Source organism: Pempheris klunzingeri, chromosome 5, assembly GCF_042242105.1.
Source record: "Pempheris klunzingeri isolate RE-2024b chromosome 5, fPemKlu1.hap1, whole genome shotgun sequence".
NCBI classification, from domain to species: Eukaryota; Metazoa; Chordata; class Actinopteri; order Acropomatiformes; family Pempheridae; genus Pempheris; species Pempheris klunzingeri.
Genome location: NC_092016.1, coordinates 9234234 through 9258047, shown reverse-complemented (window position 1 = coordinate 9258047; position 23814 = coordinate 9234234). Strand labels below are relative to the sequence as shown.

At 42.3% G+C, this 23814-nt stretch overlaps 1 protein-coding gene across 2 annotated transcripts; it reads right to left on the bottom strand.

Moving 5' to 3' along the window:
* Positions 1-13519: 13519 nt before the first annotated feature.
* Positions 13520-23226, bottom strand: cnot4a (CCR4-NOT transcription complex, subunit 4a). Of its 2 annotated transcripts, none has more exons than XM_070830781.1 (13): positions 23013-23226; positions 20933-21155; positions 20392-20589; positions 20034-20120; positions 19576-19677; positions 19356-19481; positions 19094-19218; positions 18789-18995; positions 18652-18709; positions 18284-18539; positions 17146-17643; positions 16647-16880; positions 13520-15470 (listed from the first exon to the last, which is right to left on the bottom strand). In XM_070830781.1, the coding sequence occupies exons 2-13, from the start codon at positions 21104-21106 to the stop codon at positions 15142-15144; spliced, it is 2394 nt and encodes a 797-aa protein (XP_070686882.1). In that variant the 5' UTR covers positions 21107-21155; positions 23013-23226; the 3' UTR covers positions 13520-15141. The 2 variants fall into 2 exon arrangements, with proteins under 2 accessions (XP_070686882.1, XP_070686883.1); XM_070830782.1 differs by having other exon boundaries at positions 18284-18542; positions 18658-18709.
* Between the last annotated feature and the right edge of the window lie 588 nt (positions 23227-23814).

Here is a 23814-nt window from a genome sequence, read left to right as displayed (position 1 = left end):
TCTATAATACTTGTTTCTGTTTTGTTATTAGTGGCTGGCTGGTTAATTTTAGGGCACTGTTTGTCATTTTTATTTGGAACTGATCTTTGTACTGTACTGCTGAAGAGTGTCTGCCTCAGGCGAGGTACAAATTCAAGAGCCTTGCTAGATGTCAGTAACTTCTCATGAGAGCAAAAAAGACGCACATTTGTGTCAGGGATCTTCAATTTGTATAGGGTTTCTCATACAGAAGGACACCAACAATACCCAATACCATACATTATATTACTATATATAGAACTATACAAGAAAATTATAGTAGTCTCATAAAAGCAGCTATCAGGAAAATGTTCGCTTTGGTCACAAGTTTCTCGTGCGACTGATGCTTGAAAATAGCTATGTGTGTAACATGCAGGAAAGAGCTGAAAGTGAGGTGAAGAAAATAGAAGTAATGGCCCCCACATCAGCAGCACTGTGAGGGCATGTACAGTATGGATGGTGCTATGCATTCAATTACCCAACATATTATGCATTCTCAACAGCAATAGATTAACAGATCACCTGTTTCTTAGAAGCTTTTTGTAAAAATAGGAAATCAAATCTATTTTGAATGTCAGAGAAACTGCGATCACTTGAAAGATAACTCACCACAGGGCTGTTTATGCACCAACCTCTTACCCTCTGTTCTGTGATTTTGTACGGTCAGTGGGGTCAAACGTAGGGTCTGACATTTTATTGAGAGAAACCCGTGAAAAAAATTCCAAATATAGGCTTTGTGATAGTGGCAGTCCCCATTAAACACCCAGGTTGGGCCGGAGTTGTTTTGCAGTCAGGAAGAGCGGCCGCTGAAGGGTTCAGTCGAACCTATAACACAGTCCCAAAGGAACGACCCGTAATGCACTTAGAGAGGATCTATCATCAGTTCTCTGGACTGATCAGCCATGTGAGAGAAAGTCAGAGAAGGTGCCTAAAATGTTTTACATCCTCATTTGTTTAGCTTACTGTTAGATGTTATGCTTCTGCAAACAAACACCAGTGAGAAGATCTAAAAAAAAAATGACGACATTAACCTAATTAAACTATACTGAAAAAACATGAAATGTCATGAGAACAAAATGCAATTTAGCTACAATAAGATAGAGAAAAGTAACCACTATATACTGCAATTACCTATGAAAAACAAGTTTAGTGTGTATTTTTTATTTTGGTGGCACTGTAACATGACCGATTTAGGAAGAACATGCCATATACTGGAATATCAAAGACAAGCCATGATAATAAATCTACTGTATTATGATCAATTCTATACACTAAATGATATGGAAAAGAAGTGTACTATTATATATATATATATAAAAAAAAACAAAAAACATATGGTTTGTCTTTTTGGTTTCAACAAAAAAAAAAAAAAAAAACAGAAGTCATTCAAAACACCATGTTCACATTTTTCCAGTCTCCACTGCTGAACCTACTGCTATAATGTATCTCTACAGAAACCTACTAATCACAAAAAACTGCATGGTCGATGGAAGACTGCATGAGTTTTGCCTTTCAAACTGTGGATCAACTATAATACAGTTGCATCATTTTAAAAAAGAAACCCTTGCTTTCATCTGCACCAAGGCTTCCTGTAAGGCCCTGTTCAGAAGTTGTCGTGAAACGTGTCCTCTGCTGACCTCATCACTAAGACGGCGTTGGGCAGCCGAGCCGTTCTCAGCGTCTGTGTGTGATTTCCAGGTTGTGCTTGCTAGGCTCTGAATGTGAGCAAGGACATAAAGGGCTAGTTTCTCAAACTTTATCTCTATTCTAGGACTGAAATGCTCTTTTAAGTGACATTCTGCCCGTTCTTATCTCAGTCTAGACTGTAGTGATACTGTGTCGTGGGAAACATGCCCATCATGTCTAAGCAGGGCCTGTGCCACACACCCTCCTCTGTACCACATTGGTTTTAAGGCATTCTTGTTTACTAAAGGTCTTGATAGAGGACTGCTTTCTGCCTGCTGAGGAGGCACTGAACAGGTCGAGATGTTGTGTACCTCACTCGCCATAGGTGATGAGAAGATCTTGTTTGTGTTAGAAGTGTGACTGATGGCTATGAGTTTGTCTTTTCTGTCAGAAATGCACATTTAATCGCTGGTAGAGCCGTTTTGGGGCGAAGTGCAAAAGGACTGTTGAACTCTTCTGCTCTTCTTTTCATCCACAAGCAAACCAAACTCTAATTGTTTTATCTAATCCAGCCGTCATTGTCATGTTTGTGTTTAACAAGGATTATGCTACAATGTGTTCAGTTTGTCAGATGATGACAAAGGCATGGTCTGTGATCTATGCAAGGGTTATTTTTTTTTCTTATATCACTTATGAGTTCACCTTACATTAACTTCAATAAATTTTTAAGGATCTGCTGGTGTATGCTCATTTCGGCTCGGGATGGGGGTGTATATCTGCACTAAGGCGGCGCACAAGAAGCTACATAAATAAAACCATCTTGTACACTAAGTTGTCACAGCCCTTTCTGCACTGCGCTAACAGGAGAAATATGCTGCAGTGTGCACCGTTACAGAGCTCGAAGATCCCAATCTAAATGTGTCCTACCCCTGTACTACAGTAGCCTCTCATTGAAGCCATTAGCAGTGATTCATGGGACTAAGGTAATGGTTCCACACTAATCCTCCTCTCCCAGGAGAGGCCCGCCAACCTCTGTCGTTCCCGGCAAGTTGTTACACACCTCAAGGGCTCGAAGAGCTCCCCCTCACTCTCTGCGTCTGCCCGAACACACGGAGACAAGCTTCAACCGCTCGAGTGAGACTCTGAGGTGTTGTGCATGTGCTGAGCGTGGAATTATAACATCATTAGAGCTGCGACTAACAATCAAAAGATTACATAAGAAAAGTGAAAAGTGGCCATCAAAACTTCCTAAAGCCCAAGATGACGTCTTTAAACTTCTTATTTTATCTGACCAAGAGTCTAAAACCATAAAGATATTCTTTATAACATCACATAAAATGAAAAAGAAAGTAAATCTTCACATTTGAGAAACAGATACAAGAGAATATTTGCTATTTTCGCTTGAAAGAATAACTACAATATGAACTGAAAACAGTTAATATTTGTGATATTGAGTTTAGGTTTTACCATCCATCTACTTAGCGTATAACCCTTTTAAGCATACTCTAAAACATCTCGTTTTTAGGAGTGTGATTTTGACAACACGTCGGATAAAACCTCATGATGAAGAGGTCCTTTTATTCTAAATACATGCAGCTGGTGAGGGCAGTGACCCTAAAACAGTGAACAAACAAACACATTCAGCCCCAAAACAGTCAAAGGACAATCAGGCAATGAGACTGAAATACGTGGGCGCAGTTCTTGAGCCGTGAAAATGATTCATTCCCACTTCTGTCCTCTGATGGCGCGAAGCTGAATGCTTGTGGAGAACACTGGACAGCAGAGGGGAGGCATCACGCTGAATGCTGCAGCTCATCTGTCTCTTTCTCCCTCTCCATTCGTCCATCTGTGTCTCTCTCTCTGTCCCTCTCAGTGTCTCTGTCTGCCGCAGGCTCTCTTGTGTCTGCAGCCCGGCTATGTGTTTGCTGTATGGTGACCTTAACAGAAGTGAGCCTCCTCTTCCTTGTCCTCTGCATTGCCCTCAGGAAATGCAGCACTCCTCACTCTGCAGGCAGCAGCAGTAAGGGTGGGGTGAGCTGGCGCCGGTCCCACTCTTCCTGCACACACACGTACTCTCTCTCTCTGCCTGTCTGTCTTTGTCTCTCTCTCTCTCTCTCTCTCTCTCCTGAGTGCTGTGAGGCTCCACTGGACTGTAATAACACAGAGCATCATGCAGAAGAGGAGCTCAGTCATAGCAGAGGATATCACACCTGCTTTTCTTAGTTTTCTCTCTCTTGTTGTGACTTACGAACAAGCACACACACAGTGCTTCAAAGATCCCACCATGATGGTCACAAAACGGCCTACCTGGTCATGTTTACTTTTCCCATGATCACGATTGAAGTGAGTGCAGATCTTTTTTTAAAGCTACACTAATCAATATTTTCATGTCAGCAATGGAAGAATTGATTATGTGTAATGTGAAAGATGTTGCTTGCAGTAAGAAAGTCACAGAGAATTATCACCTCACTATGCGGAAGCATTTTAGCATCTTTCAGCTCGTCGTTTTGGTTTAAACTTCAATATTTTGGTTCAAGTCTCAGCGCTCTAATCAGCCCGATGCCCAGCAGCAGCAGCACCAGCCAGCTGTTGGTGGTGAACATGGTGGAACATTTAGCAGCTAAGCAGCCACATATTTCCCTCAGGAATTGGACACCAAAACTGAGCCAGCCAAATCCCCCCCCCCCAGAAAACAGAAAGAGCATTGCAGCTGTAAAAACAGCTGATGCTGCTTTGTTATGCAGTATATTGCAATTATGTCGTAATTTTGAAGCTTAAAGGTTCATATTTCCACCCTGGCTGATACTAGCATATAAACTGTGTTAGATTGTTTTAGCTCATAATGAAAGCTGCATTATCTCAGCCCGACATGTTCGATGTCTCTGGAAACTCCACAAGAATTTAAAATAAAGTTTTTTGTGTTTGAATAATGTTAGAACTGTCCCACTGTACGTTTGGTGATATTCTGTATTTTTCTCATTGTTGACAATTTCTCCACAAAAGGACCACAGGCTAAAAATGTGTTACTTCATCTCTCAGTAGGTCTGTGGCAGCCAGCCACAGGCCCGCTGGTCCCAGCTGAAGAAGTAAATCTTTAAATGAGCCACAAACATGTAGCTTCATTTTTATAAAAGGCTGAATAATTTCCTAAAACAGCTGGACACTGTGATTTTTAGCAAACGTTCCTTTAACCATAAATTGTTCTTTCGTCAGGGACTATTTTCTGTACTATCTACATATACTACGTTACATTGCTCTACATTATTTGAACTATATTATTACATTTGACCTTATACTCATATCTCACATTTCTCACTACATCATCATGTACAATATTATACTACAATATGTTCATATTGACTTTTGCATCAGATTCTATCATATGAACACAGACGAACAGATGAAGGACAATTACTTCATCATATCATATATTAGTCTGGTGAACACTGTTTACATTGACCTGTTGACTCTGCTGCTATTAATCTTGCCAAAATCACTTTTCTTGTCTCCAAATGCTCTTGTTCCTATTTTGTATCCTGTTCTTATTTTAATTTGATATCCTTCGTATTATGTATATTTACTTTCACTTTTAAGACTCATCTGTATTCATTTCAGTCCTTATGGTGTGTTACGTTACATAACATACCATACCATGTTACGTTACGTTACTATGTTATCTTATCTTATTTTATATATTCAATGTAGCCATGGTGTATGCAGCTCAAAATTAACTACAGCGTCCATATTCATGATAATAAAGCCACATATCACCCAGTGCAACAATGCGGCTCACTGATTTGTTTTTTTGGACATGAATGATGGTCTGTTGCACAGAGGAATGGGACTTATACACCTTTGATCACTTCATTGTTGGGTTTTGATTATTTTGTCATGGATTTGTTGACTAATAGAAAAATACAGAATATCACCAGAAAGATTCAGAAAGCTGACTTTATTTTCTTCCCCATGGATCAGGTCAACACATGCACTCAGGTGTCAGCCTCCACATGCAAATGAGAAGGATGTAATTGAAACTGTGCCACTTAAGCCACTGTCTTGATAATCCCTGATCAGTGTGTTGGACTAATTGAGGTGCTGTCGGTCAGTGGTGCGGGAGGCCTTCATCATGCTTAACGCCCCCCTGCTCTATCTTACAATAGCCTGAGCACATCTCCTTGAATGAAAAGTTGTTCGTCAGCTGTGTTATCGAGGAACGAGTGCTTACAGCCTGGCTTGTGTGCAAATGTACTGTGGCCGCACGTGCCCATCCCCTCTCTGCCTCTGTCTTTCATTCTGTTTCTCACACACACACTCTCTCACTCACATAACGGATAGCCGATTTGCCTGAGTCAGGCCTCTGGCTCACTTGATAGTCCCCGATCGATTTCTTGGAAGACAGACACTCATCCCATATCCCTTGTACAAAAATGCCATGCCGTTCCTGTTGACGTCATCCAAAAAGTTTCTCAAGGGCCTTTTCATTATGGCCTAATCAGCTGTGCATGCACAGTATCATATGATTACTCTATATCAAATCACAACTGTCCTCTGCTGTTCTCTTTATCGCTGTGTAAAACCAAATCGCCAAGATGCCTCTGCACAGTAGTCCACCTCTAACAGCCTCATCTTCTGTAGGTTCGGACAGTTAACAATGTGCAAAATAGCTTTGACAGCATTATTGGATCTCCCATGCTTGCGCCAAAGCCCTTGGGCCTAACACCACCCCACCCCCAGGTCCAAGCCCACCAGCCTCTCTTATCCCCCGATCCCCGAGGCCCTCTCTCTGGCCCACTTCCTCTCTGCATTACCTCCATCAGCCGGGCTGCTGACACACTTGTTTAATAATTAAGGGCACGTCCATAATTTCCTCGTCCTTGTGGAAGTCCACAAATGGTCTCTGTGAAACTCAGGCCAGTTAAATGTGCCTCTTTACCTCGGGCCACTGACAGCCGTACATCACTTTAGTGATACGGAAGAAATGATACAGTCTAGTGAAGGTGGTGGCTGTACTAGCAGAAGGAATGAGTTCAGCATGAATTACCCACTGATCTTTTTCATCACTTTATCCAATTCCCATTGACGTATGACACACTCACGCATCGCATAGTGTAGAGTCTACCAGCACCTCTATTCTAGGGATGATGCATGACGGAGTGCATTCTCTATAAACAAACATCAATATGTCTATTTGTCCACCATCCCTCCATAAAGCAATCTATAAACTGATCAGCCTATTCTAGTCTATTCATCCGACCATCCATTAAAGGAAACAGTGCTGTAACAAGAGTCTATAGTTATGTTAGTGGCTGTGTGAGGCTGTACTTCAACATATTGGTGCTAAACGCTAACATCAGCAGGCTCAGAAAGGCAAAGTCAGCATGCTGATGTTTACCAGGTATATTGTTTACTGTGTTTGCCGTCGTAGTTTAGAGCAGCAGCATCCTAACATTTGCTAATTAGCACTAAAGTACAGAAGACGCTGATGGAAATGCCATTAGTTTTGCAGGTATTTGGCCACAAACCAAAGTATTGGACAAACTGAAATTTTGAACCGATGATGGCGCTCAATTAAAGGTTTGGTAATCGCCAAAGTTGTTACAATTTATCCCGATGGAAACATAAATGTCTCAACCAAATGTCACGGCTTCTAATTGTGAGATACTTCACTGAAAAACACAAATATCAACCTGCTGGTGGCACCAGAGGAAAGGTCAGGGGATCAACAAAGACTATAGGATTCATCCCCTGGGGACCAGTAGATTGAGTTAGTTGAGTTAGTTATTTAAGCACTGCCACTGAATTGTTTGTTAGCATGGACATTTTCCTTCCAATCAAATCTATCCAGCCGAGGTAAAATCTGTCATCAATGCTCCCGGTCTGGAAATGTCCTTGTGGTATCAGGAGATGTGGATCTCAGTTTACATGCTCCTCCTGCCCAGTGTGCAGTGTCAGCGTGCTTGTCTGGGGGAGAAAACTCAAAACTTAACATCAACGAAACCGTTGCTGTGACCTTCCTGCTTCAATTACATCACCGCACAGCGCTCAAGGAGGCTGGCAAATACAAAACCACAAAAGCATATCACCATGAAGCACGAGGGCTGTGCTGAGGTACACACCACTGTGCATGCTAGGTCACAGTGATGCTGGACAGGGTGTTGAGTAGGCGATACCTTCAGGGTTACCTGTGGGAAACGTAGTTAAAGGAATACTTTGAGAGATATACTGCTCTCATGTGTGCAGCTGGTTAGCTTATGACACCCTGATGTTTAAAGAGAGTAATTATACGCACGTAACGTAGGTTCAAGGCCACAAAAATGTATTATTTCTGTCAATGTTTCGATCTTAATTGGATTAAATTAGGATCGAAATGTTGTTAGAAATAATACATTTTTACACCTTATGGCTTCGCACGTACACACATACACAGATCACTGTATTGTTCACACTACACAACTTTCGGTCTTGTATCAGGAATCTTGAAGTTGTTCACACCAAATGACTGATCAGCGACATGAGGTCACATTTTACAAAATCTTTCACCAGGAAGAATCCGCGACGACTCTGTCTGGTCACCAAACCAAAAACACGTGTGAGAAGTGGCACAGGACATGGTGCGATGCCACGAGCTGGACAGGGTTTCTTTAATTCCAAAGTGGACAAGCAGTCCAAGTAGTTGCGATGACCTGCAGTGACTCTTCCCTGGACCGACCAGATATTCATCCTGCTTCATATCTTTCAGGGGTTGGCGGGGCAGCTGCGAGCTCTCTGTGAGCTCTCCGATCAAGCTAAACTAAGCTAACCAGCGGCTGAGTCCAAGGATTATATTTACCATACAGATGTGAGAGTGGTATGGATCTTATGATCTCTCAGCAAAACATGCTTCCCAAAATGTCAAACTAGCCCTTTAAATATATCCAGTCACTAGGCCAAGGTTCCTCCACTATCATCCCTACCCTCATAGCCCAGGCTCATTTATTTAACTGGACATCTCACCTACCTACTTCATACTACTACACTCTTGGTCTTTTGAAAACTTGCGTTGTTGCATTTTGATGTTCGGGTTGAGTATTGATGACTCATAAGTAGCTGCTGTGTCATCCAGAGGAAAATAAAGCATGCATGCGCCTTGTGTGTCTTTTTCTTGGGGTTAAGCACGGAGACGATGTTGTTGTTGAACAAAAAGCACGGTCCACGCTGCACTACATACAGACCCCATACATACAACAGGGCCATTACATTTTGTATGATGATGGAGAAGCATGTCAGTTTTCCTGGCCAGGACACATTAACTGGACTGCTGGTGGAATTTACAGTAAAGGCTCATGTGGGTCAGTCGAGAGTTGAGCCCACTGCAAAAAATATCCATCTTACTGCGTCATTCAGCCTGAGTCTCTAAATATTACTTTATGGGAAGGAAGAAGAAGAAGGTGCCAATAAGGTGGAGTGTCAGTTTGACAGTGTTTGCCTTTTTCTGTGTTTCTTTTTTCTACTTTCTACTTCTTGTCTCATGAAAATGTAAATGAAAAGCCCTGAAGTTGAATTATTTGGTTCTACTGGCAATTCTCAATTATGATTTTAAATGTGTTAATTAAAGCTACAACCATCTTCACTTATATGTTTTTTTTCATTATTGATTCACCTGATAATTATTTTCTTGATTTTATTGATCAATAATTTGGTCTATAAAACTTTAGAGGACTGAAAAATGTCCCTCGCAATATCCCAGGACTCAGGTTGATGTCTTCAGATGTCGTAAACAGCCCAAAATCCAAAGATATTCAATTTACAGGGAATAAAACAGAGGACAGCGATACATTCTCACACCATTGAAGCTGAGACCACAGAATAATTGCATTTTTTTGCTTGAGAAATTACTTAAATAATTACCCAAATAGTTGCAGCTAATGACTTCATTGACTAATTGTCTCAGCTGTAGTTTTAATTTCTTAGTATGAGGCCACATAACTTGTCAAAATAGTCATTTTTTGCAGCGCAGGCGGCTCCACTGGTGAGAGAGCCTGTCAAAGGCTGACAAATGGAGAGAGTGCTTTCTGCTGAGAGCCGTCCCTGCAGGTTTCCCATGCAGGCAGGCAGCCAGACCAGGGCCAGGATATTATATGTATATATATCATCGACTGCCATAATGTTGTCATATGAAAACCACATAGCCCCAGTGTCACACATGAGGGTTTGAAGTTGGATGGCGGATACGCCTGAAAACCGTCTGTCAGTTTGGGTAAAATACAGAAAAACAGACGTACAGATCACAGTGGGTCTACTACCACTTTGGTCCAGATAAAACATATCAACAATTACTGGATGGACTAAATTTGTAGACAGTCATGGTTTGAAGGAGAGTAAATATACACACATGACGTAGGTGGAAGGCCGCGTCAATGAAAAACACCTGCGCACTCGCTCTATGCTGCAAAAATGTTTTTTTGTTTCTGCCAGTGATTTGATCCTACGTGGATGTCGACCAGATGAAGATCCAAATAGGACTATCAGTAATAAAAAAAACGTTTTTGTGACATTTAGCAAGTGAGCAGACGTTACCTCTTTTTCATAGAGATTCAAGGTCACCAGAAGATGAATCCTATCGAATTTTGCGATCCTCTGACTTTTCCGTCTAGCGCCACCATGAGGTTGCCATCTGTGGTTTTAAGTGAAACGTCTTGACAGCTACTGGATGTGTTTCCTAACACTTGGTGGAGACATTTTCTGTTCATCTCAGGATAAACTCTAATAATTTTGATCATCCCGTCACTTCTCTACTTCAGTTTTTGACCAAACACCTGAAACACTGATGACATTCCCATTAGGCTCAGCTGAACTTTGTGTTTTGTGCTAATTAGAAAACTCTAAAATAAGCAGGTTATCATTGTACCAGCTCACAATCACCAAGTTAGCATTGTCACTGTGAGCATGTTAGCATGCCTGAGTTTACCATCTTGGTTTTTTGAACCCACTAGTGATCATTATGGGATGAGAGGGTGGAGCTAGCTTGGTTGGCTAGCTGCATCCGTAATTCACTTTTTAATTTTGTCTGGTTAAAAATAGGCTCAAAACAAAATGTACTTAGCAAAAAATGAACAGCCAACTCCTTGGAGTGTCTTTTACTAAAACAGAACGCTGAACAATTTTAAAATACAATTTTAAAACAGTTTTAGGCGACACCAGGCGTTACACCTCAACTTTATGAGCTGAAAACAAAATACCAACTTTTTTCTGTAAACAGTGTTACAGCTCCTGTCAATCAGATATATTTGTCTTTTTAATTTCTAACTGATTGACAGGTCACTGTGGAGGCAACTAGCCAATCACAAGGGAGTCCCGCTCTAACACACACCCACCCATGCCCCCTTTTCACCCACAGTTCACCCACACTGGTACCAGCTAGTAGAAACTCTCTGGCCTCATAAACGTGTAGCTCTGTGGGTCTGTTGCAAAGAGATCATGATTTGCACGAGGTTGAGCATTTCCCAACTTTCCACTTTGGCGTCTCAGTAGCCGATGGGCGGCGCTGGGCCTTTAACAGTGAGCAGCCTATCGGCGTCTCAGCTTTTCAGTCTGTGTGCCTGTTTTCGACTCGTTGGTCCTGATCCTGATCAGTCTGTCAGAAAATATAAACTTTTCTCTAGGAAAGCATCTCAAGCTTTCAAGATAATATGTACAATATTTTGTGTCATTTGCTGCAGTATTTAGTATAATGACATTTAGGTGCAGCACCTGGGGGTTCAGGCTCACGTACCAAATGTCACTGAAAGAGACAAAATGGCTATAAATGAATGGTTTTGGATGTTTTGTGTCTCTAGGGGCCTTGCGCCTGCGTCCTTGTGTGTGTGCTCTCATAATCTATACACACCTCTCAGTACAGTTTACAGCTTCCTCCTGACGGCAGCCACTGCAGCTACTGTGCCCTCTCCACATGCCCTCATAGCTGCAGTGCTTAAGGAAAGCGAGATTTCAGCAGTTTAACAGCCTGAACCCCCGCAGAGGACAGCTCTGAGGAAAAGAGAGTGAAAAATCAGGGCTTTTTCTGCTTGTCCTGAAGGAACACCTGACCATACTTAAATGCTGTTTGTCGACATTAAATCCAAACACTCAGCATACTTCAGTTAAGACATTTACAGCCAGGAATTAAAGTCACAGATTCACCTATTCGCTGTGAAAAAAAAAAAAAAAAAATCCCAATTCTGGTGCTTTAAAATTGAATAATTTACTGCCAGTGTTTGACTCAGGTTTTGAAATATGCAACTAAAAGGTGATTCATCTCTAAGAAATACCTCTAACCTCTTTTGCTTCATCATTCACTCCCCAGTCCTCCCCTTCCCCTCATGATAATGAGCATGAATATGCAGTTTCAGCACAGCAAGCAAATCAATAAACTAATCATTCGTTTTAGGCAACACTGTCTGTCACAGAGCACTTAATAATTAAGTCCGTCATGCTTTCAGGCAAATTCTGTGCCAGTTTTTTCCCCTCTGGAGCAGAAAAAAGGCTCAAACTGGTTATTTTTCTGTGGCTGTGGGGAGTAAAAAAAACAAGCTGTTCTGGAATATGTCAGATATGCATCATCACAAAGATCCCTCCACTGTGTTTCAGCGTTGTGTTCGCATGAGCGTGTGTTGGTCCGGTAACACTCTCAGCAGAGCTTTCTCCCTCTCCGCGTTGCTGCTGACTCACTGTCACTGTGTTAACCACACACTCACCTTCCTCTGCTGGTGCCTCCTCAGCACCTGGACTATGAGACCAGAGGGTGCTGCTGCACCCACGGGTCCAGTTACACCCCGACTAGAGCTGAAACTATCAACAACTGATTAGTCGGTCGACAGAAAAATGACCGCAGACTACTTTGATAATCGGATAATCGCTTTGGTCAGTTAACATAAGAAGATGCAGGACTTTTTTTCAATTTTCTTCATTATCACAGTAATCTAGTGGTAGTCGTTTGTACCTCTACATTAACAGGACTTGCCTGTAGCTAATTAGGTTTGCTTTTAATGGTGCCAATAAAATAAATCAGATCTCATCTTGTTAAAACTGCAAACCATCTGACTCCATGGCAACATTAAACTTCCTGTTTACGTCCCCTAAAACCCTTTGACTTTGAAAATCCCCAGCCTAAATAATTCACAGATTAATCAAAATAAATGACTTGCAGATTAATTGATAATGAAAGTAATCTTTAATTGCAGCCATAACCAGAACTAACTATGGACCAAAATGTTAAATAATGTGTCTGGTGTCAGTCCCACGTCTGCTACATTATAAAAAGCACCTGATTGAGATATCTAAGTGTAGAAATAATGAAGCCAGTTTATGAGTATCGACTGTGCTCCTCCTTGTGTCTGTCAGGAGTCCTACAGGACAAAAAGAAAAATGTCTCTGCTGCAGGTATCTGCTGCTGCACTGGCTGAGTGCAGAGGTGCAAACTGAGAGGCTGCAATATATACGCATGCTCTGCTCCCAGCAGTGCAACTATACTGACAAAGACAAACATAAGGCTCTGAAATATGTGTTAGTACTTCAATCTTTATCTCCATCATAGTTGTTTTTAACCACTGGATATATCTAACAAATACTTTGATCCGTTGAAAATCTTATTTAGTGGGATAAAACATGGTGTGTGTGACAAAGTGTGGTATCAGAGTCCTCCTGTGTCACCTTGTGTGTAAGTTTGACTGCAGAGCTTCATCACTGACAGAAAGCGATCTGCCCCCTACTGGAAGACATTGGAACGACAAACAAGAGACTAGTGACCTTCCTGAGGAGTTACATGCAGTGTCGTGTTGAGTACTTGAAAGTTTAAATATTTATCGGTGCACTTATTTGAATCAGGGTGCTGAGAACACAACAGCAGACAAACACCAGCTCTGAGTTTTCAGTTTTATTTAAGGTTCATTTTTCCAGACCTGCAGAGGACAGTTCACTTCCTTAAGCGCCTCACTTTTGCTTTGTTTTTTTCTCGCAACATCATGTTAAAACCCATTGTATGACTCTGTGTTGGTTTCTCCTGGATGAGTTTGTTCATTTTTGTGAATACTGTTAAATAGGGAAACGGAGGGAGGGGTGGGGATGGGGGTGAGGAGGGTAAGAGAGGGAGAAAGAGAGAGAGAGGAGAGAGCAAATCACGGATCAGAATTAAGACTTCAAAAAGAAAAAAGGCGGTGGTCGGAGAGGTCGATCTCAAATCCTAAAGGCTGAGAGCTCCTTAAAATCACTACTACAGTACTTGGTTTTGTCTTGCAGCACCTTCCTTTGTGACACACACTCACATACAGTTGCCGAAGTCACATACAATATTGCATATTTTTCAGCAGACTCCCCTCCCAATCACTCCTTTCTCTCATCTGTCCGTTTTAAGGCCTCGTTTAAGCCCTCGTGGGTCGAACAAAGGGACCCGTTAACCCTATTGCTACCCTCGTTAGTATTTTTGACATTTCCTCATCCGTCTAGTCATTGTCCTATCTACTCGGTGGCTGTCCATGTTAGGGCTAGCTACTGTAGGTACCACACAGTGGCACTGTGAGTAAGAGTCTAACCCTAGTGCTCAGGATGTGTGCCACGGTCTCCCAAAGCCCTGGCTCCCCACGGTTAGGCAGTGCTCTATCCTCTGATACAGAGGTTCAGCAAAAACTTCCCTCCAGCAGGACGGGGCCAGCGGCTGCCCTCCGCTAAAGGGAATGTGGGCCAAGTGGCCTCTCACGCAGGCCGTCTGTGTCCCTACCTAACAGGGAGCCCATGCATAGCCTGTGCCCTCAACTCCCCTGTGTCATCTGCATTCACTCTCTACTAACCAAATCTCAGCTTCTTTTTTTTTTTAAACATTTTTTAAAAACCACTCTCAAAAACAAAAGCTAAGTGTCAGCCCCCTTTCTGCCTCTCTTATTCTCGACGTAGCTGTAAGGGTTAACCGTTTCACAGTCTCCTGTTAAAGTGGGGAGGATGAGGGTCTTTGGGGCAAAGCTTCAAGAGCAGATTCACAGCTTGCTTCATTCCTCGAAAACTAATCGTGACTTCAACTTCCAAAAACACAAATGCTGTTCATGCTTAATCATTAGTTACTTTTAAAAAAGACCTCACTTCAGCTTATTTGTTTCTTCGCCAGTTTGTGGAGTCAACTCTTGTGTCACCACTGGGCGCTCGATGCTATACTGCTCCTCGTGATCTCCGGTAACAGTGAGCTACACGACGAATCCCGCATGACGCCCAGAACTAGATGTAAGGAGTGGTGATGGTAGCAGACAAAGGGTAATGGTAACTTGTGTGCCACAAACAAAAACAAAAACAAATAGGCCTTTCAGAATAGACAAAAAGGAAGGAGGAAGAGAAAAAGAAGAAAGCATGTTTGTTACTTTGTTAATAATTTTTCATACTCTGCAGATTCGTGTGTATTGCGTTGGGGGAGGAGGGGGGAGGGGGGGGAGCGGGTACAGGATGAGTGGGTATAAAGTGGTAGTGGGGGAATGGATGGGTGTCTGCTGTAGTCTGTGTTCAGTGACGGTCCACAGCGGCACTCTGTAGCAGCTCTGTGGCGGGCTGTCCCGGGGGTCTGAAGGCGGTCTGGAAGCCTGGGGGAGGGGAGTGGAACTGGCTGGCGGGGTTGGCTGTGGGAGGGGGCAGGTAGGGAGCCCAGCCGCCGGCGGCTCTGTGGTGGAGGGGGAGGTGGGTGTCGAGGAGGCTGCTGTGGAGGGGCTGGGGAGTGGGCACCGCTGAGCCGGCCGGGCCGTCCATCTCTGTGAGCGCCTGCAGGGACTTGAGCCAGTGTGGCGGGTTGTCGTCCTGGAGACAGTCTAAACTGTTTCCTGCTGAGGCCGGGATGCCTGAGGAGCGACGGGGCCGAGAGGGGAGACCAGTGAGAAACGTTACAATATGACGATGCTGCAGTAAATACAAACACATCAGGCCGTCCTGTACAGGAGTTACTTTGTGTGTTGACTTATTAAACTGTGATTGTCAGAACTCTATTAAAGCTGATCAGTGATCAATATGTAACTTGATCAGATCGTCATAACTGACGCTGAAGTGACTGAATCATAAACGTCTTAACTATTTTTCAAGTAAATATTCCAGCTTTTCAAATGTGAGCATTTGCTGTTTTTTTGGTCTAATTTTTGTCAATTTAACATCTTTAGTATTTTGTACTGTTGGTTGAAAAAACTATTTAACCAATATATAAAAGAAAAATACCTAATAATAATAATAATAATACAATTTGATGAACATCTTTATATTTTCTGACACTTTCTTGTCAAAGCGATTAATTAATTAATTGAGAAAATAATTGGCAGATTGATCAATAATTAAATCATTTTCAGCATTATGTAATGCAGCAGGAAGAAGAGCATCAAAAATTATTCTTTTTTTTCTATTGTAACATATTTCTGGTATTTTGTTGACTACTAGAAAACGTACTCTGCGAGCTTCTTAATATCCTTGTGAACAAATAATTCAGCAGTTATTAACAATGTTTCTTTGACTTGTTGACTTTTAGAAATTATTCTATAAAAGTCAATATAATGTTCAGAAAATTGTGCCCAGTGACCAAAGCGACATTTTGTTCTGATGACGTCCAAAACACAAAATTAAATTCGGATGAAAGCTGATGAACTGAAAATTACTTTAAATAACCGAATAACTGTAAAAGTAATTTTTCACAAATGTCAAACATTTGATGGTTCCAGTTTCTCCGCAGTGAGAATTTGTTGTATTATAGTGGGCTGAATGACCAAATTAAACAACCTGAAGGGCTTCAGGAAATTGTGATGGACATATTTTAGTATTTTCTTGCATGTGTATAGACAAAGCGATTAATCAAGAAATTTAGCAGCAGATTAAAGGAAAAAGAAAGTAGTTGCAGCCATAATTCAGTTTACAATAATAATAAAAAAATAGCAGCTGCAACCAGCAGATGGCATTTTCTCTTATTAAATGACTCCAACAGTTGATTGATTTTTTGTTTACTCACTAACTGTGAAATCATTTCAGTTACTTTCTACCTGTGATGATAGCAGGGTCCATCCAACTGGCTGTGCCGTCCCAGCTCAGGCTGTGTGAGATGCCTGCTGGCCCCGCCGGCCCACCGATGTGGTTAACACTGTTGGAGGACGAGGAGGATGAAGAGGAAGAGGAGTTTGGGAGGCCCCCGAAGTTGATGTTGATGTTGGGCAGGAGAGCTCTCAGGCCGTCCTGCCACTCTTTCACATTTAAGCCGTCTATAGAGCCACTGTTTTCTGCGGGAGAGGAGAGGAAAACAGACGTGTCAGCTCCTCAGATCACAGACTAGAGGTCGGCTGCAGAACTGCATCCACCAGAGCTTCTGCTTCCTCTGCAAGGTCAATAAATGCTAATCAAAACAAGCATCACAATGCTACGTGGCAGCGCACATATCATGTGATATTAAATAACATGATTACGTAACACATCTGAGCTCTATTTTAACATGCACTGCTCCCACAGGACACAGATAGGTGCCACAGTGACCCAGGAGTCTGGTACCTGAGATGGGGATCCCTCCCAGCCCTGTGTTGTGCTGAGGGGGCAGATTCAGGTCCAGGAAATTACTGTGTGAGGCAGCACTGGCTGAGTGGTTCAAGTGTGTGAGGTTATTTCGTGTGGGGACGCCCATCCAGGGGTGTCTGGCGGCTGACTGCTGCTGACTGGCCTGGCTGTTCTGGCTGCCGGGGAAACTGAACGAGCTGTAGATGGCTCTGTGGTGGAGCTGGGGGAGGCGTGGCAGGCCGCTGGGGAAGTGGTGAGAGGCGCCAGGGTTGGGGTTGGGGGGCAGGCTGGGGCCATGGTTGCTCCCAAGGGAGAAGGGCCCTGGGGACAAGGGGCTCTGATCCTGCACCGACAGCTCCTTCTCTATCAGGTCGGCCAAGGCCTTGCGGGTGACGTCGAAAGGATCGAAGCCCAGATCGTCGTCCTGCTGTTTGCTGGACGAGCCGAAGCCAAAGGCCGCCTGCCAGTCTGTGGAAGAGGACACTGGTATTGTGTCTGCAAGGAAAGAGGAGAGACGAGTTACTGGGGCGGTCCTCGGTGTGAGAAAGTGTTTAGTTGACCAGTCATAAAATTTCTTTGACCGTTTCAAGTCAGGAGTCGATCGGCTGGCTTGCAGCTAAAGCCTCCAGACTTTAAACACTTCATATTTTCCCCTACTTTTAACTTAACTTATCTTGTATCAACTTTGCTTTTATTGCTTGTTTTTTCTTTCACTGTAAAGTACTTTGTAACTTTATAATTAGAGATTTTCAGTGTGATCACTCTTGGACCCCACTTTGTCAACACAATGATGACAGATGACCCATTCAGTGACAATTTGCCATAAGAAAATTAAAAAAAAAAGACTATCCAGCTTTATGTTGACTAGGGCAGTCCTCTTAATAGATTAGTCCACAACAATTCAAAACTTTTTGCTTTTAGGTTCATTATCCAGTGCAACAGCAGAAATACCTAAATTAATGAGACACCATTAGTACAGTCAATATTATGTACCTGGTAAAATGCTAATGTCTGGAGTATTATGGAAACAAATAGTTAAAATGAAGCAGCTGCAGATCAACCCACTGTTTGAAAATGAGCCAAAAATCACAACCAATCAAGACTTAGAAAATGTTGGATTAAATCTCCTTTGTACCTGATGTGAAGAGGCTCTGTGGTTCAGGGGTCATGGGCCAGTCAGAACTGCCGCGTGGGGAGCTGGGGAAGGGGGGCAGGCCAGCGGGGAGAGGGTTAGGATGTCTGAAGTTACTGTTGTCTGAAAAGAGCGACTGCGACTCAGCTGCCGCACCCTCGAAGGGTGAGCGGGCTGTGAGGTCTGACACGCTGATGGGCACCACCAGGCTGGGCTTGGTTAAACCCGGGGGAGGAGAGGGGGAGTCACTGGTGGGTATCTGGAAGTAGAGAGAGGAGAGAGGCGCAGACGGTTGTGAGATTGTCCCTCTCAGTCCTGACTGACCTGCATTTATATGTAACTGATGTAAAACCGAGTTGAGGTCGTTCTACCTGTTGTAAAGTCTCGCCGTTCACCATTCCGATTGACTCTGGAGGTTTGTCGCTGGGACTGTGGACACATAGGTGACAATTTCACATGCATATAAAGGAAATCGTTTGTGCTTTTGTCGAGACGTTATTTATATTACCTGTTACTGTCACAATTAGAGGAGAAGGGGGACAGGGTAGTACGCTGACCAGGACCCAGCTCTGTTTCTAGCCCATCTGAAGCAATAACTTCTTGGTCTAGATAGTCTAGCAATGGAGGAGACTTGCGGTCCTCTGAAAGCCCGTTGGCCAGTTTGTTGTGTCCTGACAGTGTCGGCCACCCATCCTTACCATTGCTACCATTGGTTCTGTTACAAAGCAGGAGAAAAATCAAGTTTAGTATGATAATTAAACCCCACTGTGGAAGTATTAAGAGGAAGAATATTAAAAAAAACAAAAAAACAACCTTTGTGTGGAGTTGGATTTACTCTTTGACTTCTCTGTTCCACATGCTGGAGGTTGTAGAAAGCTAGGGTTAATTTTATAGAGGTCTTGAAGGAGTTTCTGCTCATACTCTTGATGTTTACCCGCCTAAAAACAAATGTCACAGCATGAGTCAACGTTAATCTTTTTAATCGCTACATGCAAAACATACATCACGAGCAACACAAGCAGCAAAGAGGAAAAAAATTCAGTTCACATTTCAGAAAGAGAAGCAGCTATTTTACCTGCATCTCCTCTTTTGTAAAGCTAGCCGCTTCATCCCCCAGCTCGTGTAGATACATACAATCAGGTTTGGGACACTGCATACTTTTAAGGAAGTAACTGCAGTACTTTGTTGTGCCTAAAGAAGCCTATAAGAGAGAGACAGAAAAAGAGCAGCGCTTAAAATATAAGTAAAAGCGATAAGATTATAGATTAAATAAATTACTGTTGTTAATTTCTTACCTTGAGTGTTCTGCCATCAACAACCACATTGTTTACACATTGTATTGCTCTTAAAGCATCTTCAGAACGGATGTAAGTGACATAAGCGCTGGCACTGGGCCCCTGAAAAACCAGAAGATAAAAGTAAACATAACAAGTCAAACAGATCTTTGGTAGCAGTTTAATTATATTTACACTGTCTTTCCAGGGCTGCAATGAACCATTTGCTCCATTACTGATGGCTTGTGTGTGTAATCGGTCAACTTTTCATGCCTGGGATCTAATTTATGTCAATTTGAGGGATGAAAAAGTTAAGTTAAAAAAAAAAATTAATAATATGCAACTAAAAAAGCAAGATATCTAATCTAATACTAAAACACAGGTGGTTCTTCTATTAGAAACACTCATTTGATGAAGTTCTGTTAATGTGTATAAACTTGTCAACTGTTAGTACAGCCTGTAAATTTGATCCATCTCACCTGTGAACCAGCGTAAGATGTGCTATTGTTGATGACCACTTTATGGATTTTCCCAAACCTCCCAAAATACTCTGGTCGTTTTAGGACCTGTCAGCACATCAGGAAAGAAAAGAAAAGTTTTGGTGAACTGTGACAAACATAATACACAAGCTTTACACTTGAGCCTTAAGGGGGAGCTTTCACTGAGAGACCTTTAAATGGGCATTAAAATCATTACCTATCAAAGTATTTATGATTTTCACTGCAGTAAAATCCAAGATAAATCTGGCTGCTGGTGCCCTCAGTCTGTCAAAGCCTCGTTTACATCAAGCTAAAATAATAAAGTCGCAGAGCTTTTTGGCGGTGGCGCTATACTCACCTCCGGGTCGGCGAGTCGCTGTGAGAGCCCCACCACAAACACCAGGTTTCTCTGGACCACTCTGACGCTGGCCAGATGCTTCCGGTTTTCTGTCACCTTCTGCTTCTTCTCATTCTGTTTCTGCTTCTTCTCGTTCTTTATCCTTTGGATCTCCTCCTGTGACAGCGGCTTGTACACAGCGGGGTCCTCTGGGTACGGCTAAACAAACACACAAGTTACATTCTGATATCCACCACTATCCTTCTATTTTAATCATGTGGTTTTGTAGAGGACAGTAAAAAAAAAACCACTGGGGCCTTTATCTGTCAGTAGGGTAGTTTGACAGGCATCACAAGTCAAACTGATGAGGCTGTGAACTATGATGACGATGATGAACTGATGTTTTAACTAATAAGCTACATTAGAAGGGAGATCAAAGTTGTATCTCCACCTTATATTAGCATTTGGACACTGAACATAATCATCTCCGTTTTCCCACACACATCCCCTCTGTTGTGAGTTGTGATTAGTTTCTCTGTTATCGTGTTCATCATTTCCTCACCTTTCTGCAGGCGGGGCAGAGGCCGTTCTCGTCTGTGCGGATGCGGTGCCAACAGAAGCGGCAGATCTGATAGCCGCAGGTGCAGGGGAAGAAGTTGACGTCATCAATCTCCAGCGGCTCCATGCACAGAGGACACTCCATGGGGTCGTCCTTCATTTCAGGGCTGTGGGACATCCTACGGCACGGCGAGGGTGAGTGTTGAAGCTGGTCACAGAGCACAAGGCTAAGACAGCAAACAAAGGCTAAGTATTAGAGCTCCATCATGACATGATTGAAAATAATGATTGGAAAATATAGAAACAATTCTTTCTTCTAACTTATCTTGTTGTCCGCACACATACTTAACGACGGGATGGTGTAGCCTTTGTAATTGACTTTGATCGTCAAGGTCACAATATCACCAACAGTGCACCATAATGTATTTACATAAATATCTTTCATGCAGAGTTTTACGTGTTCAGCAGCAAAGAAAACAGAGGACTTATTAGGACCACCAAGTTAAACTACTGGAGTCTAATACAACACATCTCACTTTAATCACTGATATAATGTTTCGTTTTTAGAGAGCTGTTTATTCAAGTTTACGGTGCTCTTAGGGACTAGTTTGTGGTGCTGCTGAATCACATTGTGGCATATGCAAAGATGCTTCTAATGTTTCTTCTACTCTGTTAACACCAGAGAAAAAAGATTAAATATCACAAACAGTTCTCAATGAATTTCAGAGAAGGGCAGGTGATCTCTTAAATTATTTTATAAAAAACGTGTCAAAAAATTGCTGGTGTCTACATTTTTAAATATTAATATTTGGTGGCTTTCATAGTCCTGGGTGACAGTAAACTTAATATCTTTGAGTTATTGGTTGTTGCCCGTACTAAACAAGCAATCTGAAGATGTCACCCTGTGCTTTGGGAAACTGTGATGTCCCAAACTACATTCATTATGTTGAAAAATTAGGTCATAAGGTCACGCCTCTCTGCAACAGTTTTATCAAAAGCTGGACATTATAGCCTCCATGAAGGTTTGAGCTATTGCAGGACTTAATTGCTAGTTCCAGCTAGGTGTGACTTATTAAAAGGAAACTGACTGTGTGTCTTAGACAACAAGAAACAACAGTCATCACGTTTAAATGGTAATGCGGATGTTGTGGCATCTTTCAGTGGTTGACAGTACTAGACACTAACTCATGATCGACATTAAAGGGAAATACAACGAAGTGCGTTTATTTACAGATGAGACGACTGTTGTTAGCAGTTAAACACCAGCCTGCTTTCTACGTGACAACACTGCTGCCAGCAGGCGAGCTCAGTGACAAACCCAGATTGGCAAAAACCCGACAGGGTAGAGTTGAATTAAAGGATGACAGAGAAATGCCAACATTTCACATACTTGGCAGCTTTTGGCTAATTAATCAACGTGAACGGGGATATCACAAGTTTGCTGCTTTACTCGCAGACATCAGCTGATTATTAAAATCGTGTCAGAAGCCACAACACCTAGTTAGCCAGGCTGGTAACTTTAGCTTCTCTTCTTCTGGATCGTACATTATGACAGATGTTATTCGACTAACGTTAGGCTAAGCTAACATTAGCCGCGAATTGGTAAAAGAAGCCGGTCTAACTAATAGCAAGTATCCAGGAGCAATTTCAAGTTAAAACACACAACGAAAACATACAGGGGTGAATATTTACTTGATATTGGAGTGAGACGTTTAGAAAATCGTGTACCACAACGTTACGTTTTCGCCTACATGTTACCGTTAACTGACAGCTTGCTTTTTGCTAACCGCTAGCATCGACGTAGCTAGCATGCTACATTATCATCAAAATGTACGGGGATCTGAAGCCAAGCTGCCGACGCGGCCTACGCAAGCTAACGTTGGACTGGAAGCAAGTTTTTGGCACTGTAAACAACTGACATTGCCCTCAGGACGTCAAGATTACCTGGACAGTGCTCCAAGAAGCTTGAGGAAAGTCTGATATCAGTCTGTAAGATCGTAACAGACAACTGTCCTCTGTTTATTGAGGGAGAAGGGAAGCTGGTTAGCCCAGTTAGCAGTCTGGCTAACGTTAGCGTTACTTACCCTGTCCGTATTTAGCTTACGATCCACTCCAAGGGAGTCACACCAAATTGGGCGGGGACTGCGAGCCAATATATCTGAAATGTCAAAATTTCTACAAACGGTCACATAAGATAACCGTAGATGTGTTGTTCTGTTGTAATTAAAAGGCTATAAAGATGTTTTGCCCCTTTCTTTTCTTGGTATTGTAGAGACAATTTACGCTCTAACCACCATCTTAGCTAGCATTAAAGTAGGGAGGAGGGAGTGGGGCAAGTGTTCACTACCACTGAGTCTGCGCAGACCGACAGATGGTTTATGGGAAATGGAGTTTTCGGCTATTTTAAGCTATGACGGTAGCATTTCAAACAAAATACCACAATATATGGCCCATGTGACTTGGCACTTGTACTTGATTTAAATACGTACATTTTACAATACTTTATATTTCAAACCCACTGCGATTCAGAGGGAAATATTGTACATTTTATTTTACTCTGACATATTTAGTTATTAGTTGCTTAGTAACTAGATTAAAACAAATCAAAACACAGGATCAGCTTCTACAATATTCCAGATCATTATCAGCTGCATCTTAACACCAGTAAATGAAGTAGTTAAAATTAACCTTCACTTTAAACTGCAAATACAACATTGCAGAACCTTTGCTATATAAGGAGCATTTAAAGGAACCCAAGTACTTCCTCCACCACTGATGTTAGATATGTACCTTTATTTATCATGAGAACTCAGAACATCAGAGTACCCTGTTATAATGTTTTAGATTTTATTTACAAACGTGTGCACTCATGAAATTTAATTCATT

Excerpts from the sequence above, each read along its gene's own strand:
- cnot4a (XM_070830781.1), bottom strand. The coding sequence starts at position 21,106 with ATGTCCCACAGCCCTGAAATGAAGGACGACCCCATGGAGTGTCCTCTG. Across the intron at positions 20,121-20,391 it reads AGCGACTCGCCGACCCGGAG|GTCCTAAAACGACCAGAGTA; the intron begins GTGAGTATAGCG and ends ATGTGCTGACAG. Across the intron at positions 17,644-18,283 it reads ACAGAGCCTCTTCACATCAG|ACACAATACCAGTGTCCTCT; the intron begins GTACAAAGGAGA and ends CTTTCCTTGCAG.